At 37.0% G+C, this 12644-nt stretch overlaps 1 protein-coding gene across 20 annotated transcripts in view; it reads right to left on the reverse strand.

Moving 5' to 3' along the window:
• The window catches only part of LOC120511946 (aminopeptidase O (putative)), a 211283-nt gene that overhangs the window by 69570 nt on the left and 129069 nt on the right, over positions 1 to 12644 (reverse strand). For 18 of the 20 annotated variants that reach the window (XR_005629876.1, XR_005629874.1, XR_005629877.1 and 15 more), the window contains 2 exons: positions 8719 to 8781; positions 8016 to 8099 (listed from right to left, as the gene is read on the reverse strand). Coding sequence is in view for 15 of the 20 variants with exons in the window: in XM_039729643.1 (XP_039585577.1) it covers positions 8016 to 8099; positions 8719 to 8781 (147 nt within the window). In the remaining 5 variants the exon portion in view is untranslated. Of the gene's footprint in view, positions 1 to 8015; positions 8100 to 8718; positions 8782 to 11378; positions 11760 to 12644 lie in introns of those variants that run through there. The other 2 variants (XR_005629878.1, XM_039729646.1) reach the window with 2 other exon arrangements.

Raw genomic sequence — 12644 nt, forward strand, 5'->3', positions numbered from 1 at the left:
AAATATGGATGACAGAACATGAGAACACTCATCAGTGTTCCATGCTAAGTCCTAAGTCCTACTTCTACTCAAGTATTTCTGAGTGAAGAAGGAAACCAACTGTAAGACAAATTCTTTACATGGTGTCCAGCACATTTAGAGCATGCAGGCTGAAGAATATGGACAATATAGTTCATAAACCCAAAACACTACATTTTTTAAGAAGAAAAAGTAATGAAATCCAATTTCAACAAGGAACTTGTTTCTCATGACCAAACCATCTCATAGACTCAAAGTGGCAACAAAAATGGTTCCTGTGATTGGGACAGTCATATCATCTTCCTCTTTTACACATCTGTTAGGATTACCAAAAATGATGGAGCTCACACATGTGCATTGCCTTTCTGTGGCTTTCCCCACAGCATCTCTTAAAGGAACATGGCTGAGGTAGCACTCTAACAACTTTAATTGAAAATGCCCAGTGGATGCCCATATTTAAGGCAGAAAAGGGAAAAAGAGATCCAGAGCAATGTAATTGCCTAAGCTTCCTTTTCAGGAAGCAATTTTTGCAGATAAAAATAAAAGCTTTTCTTGAAAAATCATTATGAGCTCCAGCACATAATGAGGACAAAAAAAAAATCTTGTAGTTAATTAAACAAATTGTAACTGGCAATAATTTTTTAACAAAACTATGGAAATTTAAGTGTATATACATGTATATACACATACATATCTATCTATCGTATATATATTAAAAAAACCACACGGTTATGTTCAGAAGTAGTCTAGTTTCAAATGTTGGTACAGGTTTCACAAAACCTGCATGTGAAGCATCGGATAAGTTAGACAATTGTGATCAGTCACTTGGTTTGTGGCCACATGAAAAGTAACACAAGAAAATATATGGACCACAGACCAAATGAGTACAGTAAAATTTACACACCTTTAAGAATTTAATCCTGTCCATTTAGTTAAGGCAACAAAGAATGCATTTGCTTTCAACTGCGAGCTACCTTCCTGCTCCAAAAGAGCTTCTTAGGAAACTCTAAGAGAAGGAGAGAATGACAGTATTTTAAGTTGTATCCACTACTACTTTTAGTACTGTGGCCATGAAAAAACAGATTGAGAACTACCAAAGCCTTTTTAACAGGTTATGCAAAAGGTCTAGCCTTTACCTTCTGTGCTCATATATTACTTTAAAAAACAATGTCTGCACTTACTGACTAGTACACATGCGTTTTTACTATATAGCATGTGAACATAAACCAAACTGAAAATAGACTTACAATGAGGACAATAGCTAAGATCAGTCATCAAAAAATAGTTAAGCCTATTTCTGACAATGTGTAATAAATATACGACTGAAATAAAACACATGTAAAATTGAAATAAAGCACACATTTGAGCCAGTGGACCAATAAGCCTCTTTAGGAGTCATTATAGTCAATCACATCAAGAAGAACCTGGGGACATTTAAATCAAGTAGATTATTCAGCTGGCATGCATAAGTGTATATTCTCAGCTAATAAAATATCCATAGGAAAAATCTGTAGGAAAAAACTTATGGAGTGTTTGAATGCAGTGCACCACTTTTTTCCAAATGTGGTATGCTGCTCCAGTTGCAAATGCCCTGAAAGCGACAGCCTTCTTTCTGCTCCCAGAACTCACTACATCACTACTTAGCATTCACTATGTAAACACTGGTGGGGGCATACACTTGAGAAGTATTAAAAACTATCAAATACTTTTTGGTTTTTTTCTATTTGGGAAAGAATAAAACTGTTCTCACATTTTCCATTTCCTGTCTTATTAAAGACAAAACTTCTTTTTATTAAGCTAAGGTATGAATGATCATGTTTCAGCCACCAAAAAATAGGGCTTTATAATGAGAAACAACAGCAGACTGAAAAAGTTAGCAGCAGCAGCCAGTCCCAGTAATGTAGCTCTAGATAGCGCCATATGGTAACATACACAAACATCACCTTCTTAAAATGCCTCCAGTGATTCTGATAGCCAAACAGCGCTCCACCACAAATGTATAACTAATTCTTCCTACAAATCAAAAGCAATAAACCCCTCTACTAAAACTGCCTTTTTCTGCCTTTCTTTGTGTTTTAATCTACCATTGCACAGGATGGTTGCTTGCTTGGACAACTATAATTAATAGTGATGTAAATATCTGCAAACTTTAAACTATTTCAAGACATAGCCATGCTGGCCTGAGATCTCCTAATTTAGAGATGGTCACCTCAGAGTCAGAAAGGGAGCCGAAGCATTAGCATATGCATAGTGGTAAGTTGCTTCATTGATCTAAAAATGTAGCCTAATGAGAACATTCACTTTTTGACAACATATATTTGGGAGGCTCTGTATGAAAAGCAATTCCTTGCTGAGAGAGATGGGTGCTATTGTAAAGAAAACTATGGTTCTGGCATACCGCTACTGGAAATAAGATACAGCTGATACTGTGGTTAGAACTGGACTATTAAAAAAATTACTAAATCAAAAATTTCACTCTTGTTTTGGTTTTTTTTTTGGTTTGTGGTTTTGTCTTTTTTTTTTTTTTAACATGCACAGGCACAGTATTTTCTTGTTCTGTTAGATGTTTCTTAGGTGAATTCTGAAGCAGCACTATCCTAAAAAACAACAGTTCTTTAGAAAAGCAGAATTAAAAAGTTTCCAAACAATTCACAAACACAAATATTCTTTTAGGGATGGAGAACTAAATACTAAAATTGCTTAGTTCCAATGGTCTGAAATTATATTCTTATGTTCTCATTAAAAAAAGCTTTTAAATGATAGTGTCTATTTCCCAGACAGCTTAACAACATTTGATGCAAATCAGATCTTGTATATGAGCTGGGAAAAATTTTCCATTCAAATTTCTGAATGAGAAAGAAATTAACTGTTTTCCGTAATCAGCGAAGGCCAGTATACGGGGTTCCTAGCAAGTTCTGTGAAATTAACAGCAAATAACACCTCTGAAGCACCTCTGAATAACAATTTAGGATTTTTCACCATGTTTCTCTTAGATGTTAAGCAGTGCACAAGCTCACCAGACTGTTTCAGGTTTGATCCTTGCCTTGATCCCTAGTTTGGTAGATTCAAATAAAAATACTCACTTTGACAAACAAAAAATACATGCCAATTGACAATTTAATGTAATTTTTATGCATTGTATGTTAATAGTCGTTACCTGAATTAGCAGAAGCACACCATCCTGAATAAATTTTCTAGTTAACTGAGAGCTCTTTTATACCACACGGTATTTTTTTATCAGTATTTCTTATGAGACTTTGAAATATTTTCTACTTGAAATATAACAACACAACTCATTTTAGATAATTAGATAATTATTTAGGTAATAATTAATAATTTTAAATAATAATTTTAGATAGTAGGTAATTTCTTGCGTTTCACTTATGCTGGTGAACTCATTATTAAAGGGCAAAGACAGCATTTAGCACTAGGCATATATATCAGAACTGGTTTGGGTTTTTTATTTTTTATTAGAAACTTAAAAGCAGTATCAACAATGTCATTTATGCTCAGGTTATTAAGATAGCTTAAATATTGACAACTATAAGTATCTGGAGTGACACAAAGGATCAACAGCAAGAACCAACAGGAAAAAAAGTTGAAGTCATATTGCTAGTAAAACTACCAGACAAACTTTAAACACCAAGAAAACAGTATTTCTGAGAAAGCAGCAGAAATTATTCTAGAAAAGTTGAATCACTCCCTGAAGTTTCAGTATACAATCAAACTAAAACTGAAACAGTCACATGCAATTTTGATCATATGCAGGAAATATGTTCCTTATCTAGTGTGAATATATAAGCATGCTTATTTCAGTGTTTTCCTAAATCCTGTGTCTCTTTGTTATCTCATCTGGTGACATTTTTTATACTACTGAAATATTATCAAATCAGCTTTTATGTTTTGACTCTGAATGTAATGTAAAAGATAATTAGTCTTCAAATGAAAATATGTTTCTCCCCAGCAGATGCAGATCGCACACCACAATTCCACTAGTCTGACTAGGTAATTTTCTTCTGCCTAATACAGACAGGACAGCGGAATTTTTTTTTCAAGCAGACACAGTCAACTATTAAAACAAACATCATCATCATCATAACACCACCATTTAACAGTTTTATCACACTCTTCATTATAAAACATTGCTTATTTTAACCAAGTAATTCTTATCAACTCTGTTACACCTTCTCTAAATTTCACACACAAACAGCATTCTGTATTGCTACACATACTGATTGCTAAATGTGCTGACCAAATAGATGACAACATGAAGAGACAGCATAATATTAAATGAGGAGTAAAAAATGTACAAGAATAGAAAGGAGGACAAAAATAGAAATGCAAAAGGTGAATGTATTTAAGTTTGTCTATGTATTGTAATGTATATGTTATGTACATGTATTGTAAGAACAGTAGCTACAGAGAACTATAACCAGAAAACATGGTGAGCAAAAGGTAACTGTTTTTTCAATTTTTCAACTTGTTTTTCCAATTTTTCGACTCGTTTTTCCATTTTTTTTCAAACAGAGAGACTGAAAGTAAATAAAAAGTGGTGAACAGTATCAAAGGTGACCAAATCAGTCAAAAGAAGACAGGGAAAGACATGAGGTGTGGAAAAGAAGTAGGAAAGAAAAAATAATCACAAAAGGTGTTAAGAAAATAACACCTTTTTCAGTTTCAGAGACAGAACAGCAGTTTCAGAGATAGAACAGCAAAAAGGTTAGAAATTCAAAAAATCTTAAAAACAAACAAAAAAAACTAAATAAAGAAGATGAGCAAAAGTATGAGAACCCTCAGCTATTTGGCTAGAAGTCTCTCACTGATTGATTCTGTTCCACTGCTGTAATTGCCGTGTGGATCCACAGTGGAAAGCAGCACCACACCTTTCTACACAAGCTTCCCCACTGGTTCCTCTTGAGCACAGTTAACACTACAGTCACATAGTTTGATCCAGCACATGGTATCCTCAAATGTTTTTTAAATATATATAAATATATGTAAAGTCAGTTCCTACAAACTTAACTGTTTAGAAGGCAACTTTTTTCAAGAAACAATTCCTAGGCAGTTGCAGCAACCTTTCCTTCACCATTCTGTTTCACTTATTCCAAACAGTTATCTTTCTCTCCTAGATTTTGTACCTGGACACAGTTGCTTTGATTTGGTGGTGACTCAGTATAGCAAAATCATCCACCTTGTATTAGAAATAGCACTTCCTATCACAAAGAAGAAAAACAACAGAGGAAAATCGGACAGCATAGGCACATAAACCCTAGAGGAAAATCCAACAGCACAGGCAGACAGAAGTTTAGAAGCTATATATAAAAAGTTAGTTCTTGTTTTGAAAGTTTAGAAGCCACATTTAATAAGCTGGTGCTTGTTTTGAAACGATAAGCAAGATCAAAGCAAAGCTCAGTTTTCAAGGTGTAGCAAAATACATCAGTATCCTTATTTTAATCACAGTTGTAATATGAGCTGCTATCAGCTCTCTGACTTCTCTGTTTATTATCGCTTGCCTTCTCACCTCCCTCTTCCCAGTCAACGTCTTTATTTCTATTTCTCTGCTATCTTCAAGGTTGCCTTACTTTTCCGTTACATGCTTTTCTCTTTCTCTTGCGTATCTCTGAAGCTACTTTAAGTTCTGTATAATGCCATTTCTTCTATAAGCGGACACAGGTAAAAATCAAGAATTCTCATAGAAGAGAATTGTACCACCTACACTGAGTAGGAATATCAGTGGTAAGTCAGGGCTGGAGACATAGTGCAACCAATTCTGAAACCAAATAATGAAGCTCAGCTAGCACCAGGGAGGTCCCTCACTCTTTTTCTCCTCTATTCTCTTACCTGTAACTGTATTGAAAAAGTCACCATTGCAATGGGAAAACTTCTAGGTAACATAAACAATTCCAAACTCAATGAATAGTCAGTGGTTTACTCTGAAATATAAGATTGTTGTTATGCCTCTTCCTTACCATGTGGTTAAGTATCTTGCAAATGCAGTGCTGTGAATCTGCACTGGATCTCCATGAATTATTGATACTTATAGATATTAGAAAACAATGGTTATGCTTGTCTTTAATTTTAATTCATGTGTCTACTCACAGACCTTGCTCTAGAATTAGTGTTTGAAAAAAACAGTGAGTATCTTAAGTTTACACATCAGTTTTACATTTCTATCACTGCAAAGTACATGCAGAAGTTCTCTCTCACAGACTGTGGAACACTTGGACAACAACATCCTCAACAGAAAAGGAGTTTTATCAGTGCAAAGAGATTTTGTACTAATTAAGCTTTCTCCTATAGAAAGAGATTAGGATTGGTATAACAGCATAAGGCACTTTTAAACCTATTGTTCAGGTATAACAGAGGATCTACCATCCCCTTTTAAATGTACCATTTAAAAACTGCTTCAAAATGCATACAGTCTGGTTTGTACTAGTGTTATTTGTACCATCATTTGTACCATCATTTGCTCACAAATTCCCAAGGCAATAAAATTTTTTCTTAAAAAAATCATCATCTTAGCATAAAATGATTGTAAATACAAATGCTACATATACACCCAAATACACACTGACATACAGAAATATAAACAGAAATGGAATTACCTGGTGTTTTTTTCTTAAAAAAATCTTCATCATCTTAGCATAAAATGATTGTAAATACAAATGCTACATATACACCCAAATACACACTGACATACAGAAATATAAACAGAAATGGAATTACCTGGTGAAACAGTTTATGCTGTCTCTATCTATTTAAATCACACCATTCTAAAGCACCACACCATTCTAAAGCACAACACCACAGAACACCTTTCCTAAATTCTCCAAACACCTTTCCTAAATTCACCAAAAAAAGATGTTCACCAAAGAACATCTTTCCTAAATTATGTAACCCAGTTACAAAATAAAAGTCGTGAATTAAAGGCTGCTACTCGGCAGTTTTTAGCTAATCATGGAGCTGGTAAATCATCCACCCACAACAATGCACTTTGTGGACATTTGTCATATACTTGCAAGGCCCATACTAAGGCAACATATCACAGGAGCTGGCAGTCATTCTATCAAGAGAATTTGGCTACAGAAACAGCAATGATTCATCATGCATTTTAGAAGCACTGTTGAAACACGAAATCAACACACTACTATTTTAATGCTTTAAAGGTTACAAGAGCTTTTAAATAAAATCATAAATTTGTTTTCAAAATCAAGACGAGCAAAAAAACTCACAGTTCTAATAATGCATTTAGAAGTGTATCTTTATTCACCTTTTTTTCCCTCAAGGCATAGAAAACAGCTATTTAGTGTCAGCTAACTACTTACCTCTCTACATTGTAATTTAAATTGTAAACTCAACCTTGTTGAACAGGTCTTTTGCAATAGATTAATTAAAATTCACTGATTTAAAACCAGTTTTAATTCGGCTGTATTCAGGTTTTTAAATCCTCTGTAGTAATTTTTTAAATAATCATCACATTTTAATTAATTGAATTAATTGAAATCTATACTACAAATGGATGATTTTCGAACTCACTCTGAATGAAGAGTCAACAAAACAATCCAAATATTTTGTTTCAACACGCACATCACATTTACTGTTGTCCCAAAATCTACCATGAAAATTGTCTCTCACCTACGAGTATCTGAAAATAGTGCTTCAGGTCCTGTCAAAAGCTCTCAAGGTCTGTATTTCTCTGCATCCTTGAAAGAACACTTCTCTTTCTTCCTTAGAAGAACAATCCTTAGAATGTTCCAGTTAAATACAAATAGACGAAAATTCTGTCTCCTGAACACAGACATCTAGAAAGGTTATTAATTTCTTGCCATTTTAACTACATAGTAACTCTGAAACTTTATCTTGTAACATCCATTTACTACCTTCTTGTTGAAGCCACTAAATAACATCTCTACCAAGCTTAAGAAGGCATAATCAGGAAGCTATTTGGATCTTCCGCCCTTTGTCCCATTACACAAACTGACATCATGACTGCTTACCTGCTGGAAAACAACTTCATCCTGCTTCATTTTCTTTTTGCTGTTTTTTTTGATCCTCTGGTTTGTCTGAATCCATTTTGTGACCTGGAGTTCAAAATCATGGTGCTTTTTAGGTAGAAGATGCAACCTGATTGTAGTTACTCAGCATTAGATATCTATACAGATACTCAAGACAACTTTTTTCATTGCTTCACTGGAAAGAAAAAAGCACTTTTCCTCTCCAAAGTGATGTGGTCTGAGGTAATCTGGTTATTACCTGTACATGATCAAAGTGTGAGGTGATGTTCTTCATCTTAGAGCTTTTGGTTTAAGGGGCTTTGCACAAAGAACATTTTGATGTCAGACGAGGTTGCCAAATGGGAAGTTATAATTGCAATGTGAAAAACTCCTGGAGAAAACCTCTGCGCTTTATCCCTTACACCTTCTATTTCAAGTAAGAGATTTATTTCCAGCCACCTACTCGAACATTGGTCCAGACTACCAATGCCAAATTTGGATGGCATGGTTATTGTTTAATAAAGTAGTAACACTTGGTTGGGCTTTCCCCCCCATATTATTTTTTTTTTAATTGTTAATACTAAAGAAATTACTTTTTAAAACAAAAGCTTGGCAGGGTGGGGATGGTGTGTAGGGTTGAAAACCCCAGGAGCAGATCTGCAAAAAGCGGGTGCAACATAACAGCTGTCAAAGGGTTCCTCCTCACCTCGCCGCTCACTTGCTGGACGAGCTGACACTCCTTCCACGTCTCTCCCTCCTCCAGCAGGGGCTACACGGGGGAGAAAGGCACGGTGAGGCGCGATCGCCCGCGGAGGATCCGCGCTCCGCTCCGCTCCCCGGGGCCCCGCGGCGGCAGGCGGGGGGAAGCGAGTCCGCCGCCGCCAGCCCCGGGAGCCGCGCCCGCTCCTTCCCGCCTCGTCCCGTTCCGTCCCACGCCACGCGCTGCTCCCGGGCTCGGCAGCGGCACACCGCAGCCCTCGCTAGGAAATGAAACACCTCCGCAGGGTCCCCCGCCCCCGCGACCCGGCCCCCGGAGCCCCGCGGAGAGGAGGAGCCTGCCTTAAAGACGTCAGGGCCCGCCGGCTCCGGGGCGGCCCGGCCGGGGCACCGCGCTGAGACAACCCCAGCGGGGCGGCCGCGGGCCCGACCCGACCCGGCACGGCTCGGCCCGGCCACACTCGCCCCGCTCCGCCCCGCAGGTGCGGAGCCCGGCCCGGCCCGGCCCGGCCACTGGCGTTATTCTTGCCAACCCGCGCTCCCTCCGACAGCGTCGCCGACGGGACGGCCATTCATAACATCCACATTCATGCTCGTCACGGTTTGCAGCCTAATTATCAGCGATACGCTCTCTTCAAGACCCTTACTATGGAAGCCGCTTTCCTATGAACCCTCCTATAAACAAGCTCTGTCACAGGTCTTTACGGACAGAGGAATGGTCTGGTGCAGGCAGTTCAAGAAAGCATAATCACCACTAACTGCTTCAACATTGATACTTGCTCTCGCCTCCAGAATCCTACTACTAAACTACCGTGGAGGGTCTGAAATGCCCGTGAAAAGCAAGATCCAAAGCAGCTTTGTAGGTATACTGCACCACAGCAAGCCCTTTATCGAGGCCTTGGCTAAAGGCTTGCTTTATTCAACGAGATACCGTGAGCAGGTAATTAAATTTAGGCATAGGACTTCAGGTATTCTTGCACCCTCAGAGGAGGATATTCAAACTCCAGCATGTTGGGAGATACTTATGTCAACCATGCAAAATCCAAATTATAAATCCTAAACCAGGATTTTATCAAGTGCTTTTGTGTTTATATTTTAAAAATGTGAGGCAGTAAATGATAGAGTGCATAATACTTGTTATAGTTAAAACGATATTACAAAAGTCAGTATTTTAAAAATTATTGATAGCCTTTTGAAAATTATTTATACTCTTATACTATATATTGCTATAGTCTCTGAAACTTTCAAAAGGAAATCTGTGCTCTAGCAAAAGAATAGGGCACATTACAGCGTGTAAGCAAACCCTCAATATATAAAATGAGATGTATTTTGTAAACAGATAAGTAAATAAAGATAGATCCAATAAGTGTGTATTAAATCTTGAGAGTATCCTCTTATCACCTGGAAAAAAAATCTCTCCTAGCCTTTTGTTTTACTGCCACAACATCCTTCTTTCAAGATCAAAAGCTTTAGATCAAAGCCGAGATCAAACTCAATGCTTTAAATAGAAGCAATTTCACTATGAAGCATTAAACAAAGAAGAACTTTTTAACAGAGATATCACAATAGAAAATCTTACTGTAGTTTTTTATTTCACACTTACAACAGATCTACTTGAAACAAGTATAAACAAAATGTTTTTATTTTGTAAAGCCACAACAGATTTTTCTACTAAATGATAATTCTGAAAGTGCCTACAAATTGACTCTTGAACTGAGTGTATTTAAATGAAGAAAGAAGAACAGAACATAGTTGAAAGGCAGTGAAAAAAAAATTATGTTAATGGCAAACACAAATTAATGCAACTGCTTAAACAGTATTTCCTTGGATCAGTTAACAGATTAGACTGCGCATTCCCACAGAAGTAGTTATAGGAAACACTGGACCATAGAAACAATGAAACATATTTATACTTTAAGTCCTTTAAAGAATTGTACTTCCTTTCCCATCAAATGTTTTGAGAAAACTAGGGGGAAAAAACGAGAGACGTTGATTTTCTGACCTGCAGATCTGAAGGCTGATTTGGGATGAAAATCCACAAACACACAAACATACTGTGTGTTCAAACTCAGAGAAGGCTCCTGTTTTCTTGTTAGTAGTTGCATAGCAGTGAAGGATGTTCAAGGGGAATTGTTACTGACTTTTTCTGGTAATGTACTTTGTGGAGCTTACATCTGGGGTTGCCTGGTGCTGATCACTGTGCACATCTTAACTTGAACATGCACCTACAAGATGATAGCACTGCAGTGTAAGGTAAGAACCAACTTACTCATACAGATAGCCTGCAGAAGACAAAAAGCAGTGGCAGAAATAGGATGAGCCTAACAAGTGGTGGTCACAGCACACTGGCAGTGCCTCTTATCAGTCAACTCTTATCTCTGCTTATTGATGTGTCAATAAGATTTAGCTCATAACCAGAGCAGGAACTTTTGCTGAGAGAGGAAGAGGGCAGGGAAGAGGGAGAGGAGTAAGAGGAAAAGAAAAGGGGAACTACAAAAGAAGAGGGAACAAGGCAAAGAAAAGGAGGGGAGAAGAGATGTTTTAGGAACATTTTGTCTCCTACTGCATTCCTCCTTACTTAAAAAGTTTACTTACACCAGATAAAAGGGTGACGTCACACCCAATTTAAAATGGAAATTACTGCATTACCTTCTATCAAAGTCCTGTTTGCTGTCCACATGACACTGGCTGTCATACTTGAATCACTTCACAACAGAACTTTAGAGATGACTCAGTCCTGCATGTCCTTCTTGGGAAGACTGTCTTTCGGAGACTGCTAATAGATCTGTCCTATACAACAGATACGATGGGCAGCAAGCAGTAATACATGTCAAAACATGTCAGGATCCCTCATTCTTGCAGCAGCAGGATTAAATAGAACTGAATTTTGAAATTATGGGGGAAGAGGTATTCTACCAATTGGGTGAATACAGACCAAATATCCTGGACTTAGGCAATGATTTACACCAGCTCTTACTTAAGTCAGACCAGATCCCAAGGGTACAATGAACATGCAGAATCATACATAGCCTAGAAAACAAGAGAATATTTTTGCAGCAAACCCTCTTGCATTTTACATTGAAACAAACTGATTTTAAATTGTTGTGGCTGTGATGGCTACTAATGGTATTTCATAACTCAGTGAAAATTATAATAATGAACTTTTCCTTTATATAGGTTGCCTGTAACTTCAACTCCTCTGTGCTACTCTTATGCAAAAACAACAAGTACTGATAAACTAAGAAGATAGTTTTACCTAAGGTGAACATTTAATCAATACCATTTTGTTGGCTTTCCAACAGTCCTCAGATACTGGAAGGCAAAAAGAAAAAATGGAAAATGCAGGAATAAAAAGCTTTACTGTAAAAGAACTTCAGAAGAGCTCCTGAAAAGTAAAGGAAATTGACAACTAATGCAGTCAAGTCATTTTCCAGCCTCTCATTTCTCGAATCTTAATTACTGAATTTTACATACAGTTTACACATACAACCTCAACATTTGTATATTCAGATCTACATGGACACCAGCAACTACACAGAGAAGTAATTTTCTCCTACAAGATATAGCTAACTTCACCAGTACACAAATTGCAGTTTTGTACCTTTCTACACATTCCCACTGAACAAAAAACAAAATACAGACTCTCCCCACCAGTTTCATTCTGCCATACTAGAATGACACAGACTACTTTCTCAGACATCAGAAAAAGATAATTTAAAGGGAAGTAAAAGGATTATTTCTAGGGGGAAAAAAAAGGTACAGTAGTTTAAATTAGAAAATTAGCTTACTCGAAAACTAAGAATACAATGTGTTCTCAGAATAATCTGTGTGACCTGAAAATTGTTTCAGCAGGAAAAATGTGGCTTCTAATAATTTGTTTAAAAAGAAAATTAAAATACAGAAAAGTATTTTATC

The sequence above is a fragment of the Passer montanus genome, unplaced genomic scaffold, assembly GCF_014805655.1.
Source record: "Passer montanus isolate IOZ18808 unplaced genomic scaffold, ASM1480565v1 scaffold7, whole genome shotgun sequence".
Classification (NCBI taxonomy): domain Eukaryota; kingdom Metazoa; phylum Chordata; class Aves; order Passeriformes; family Passeridae; genus Passer; species Passer montanus.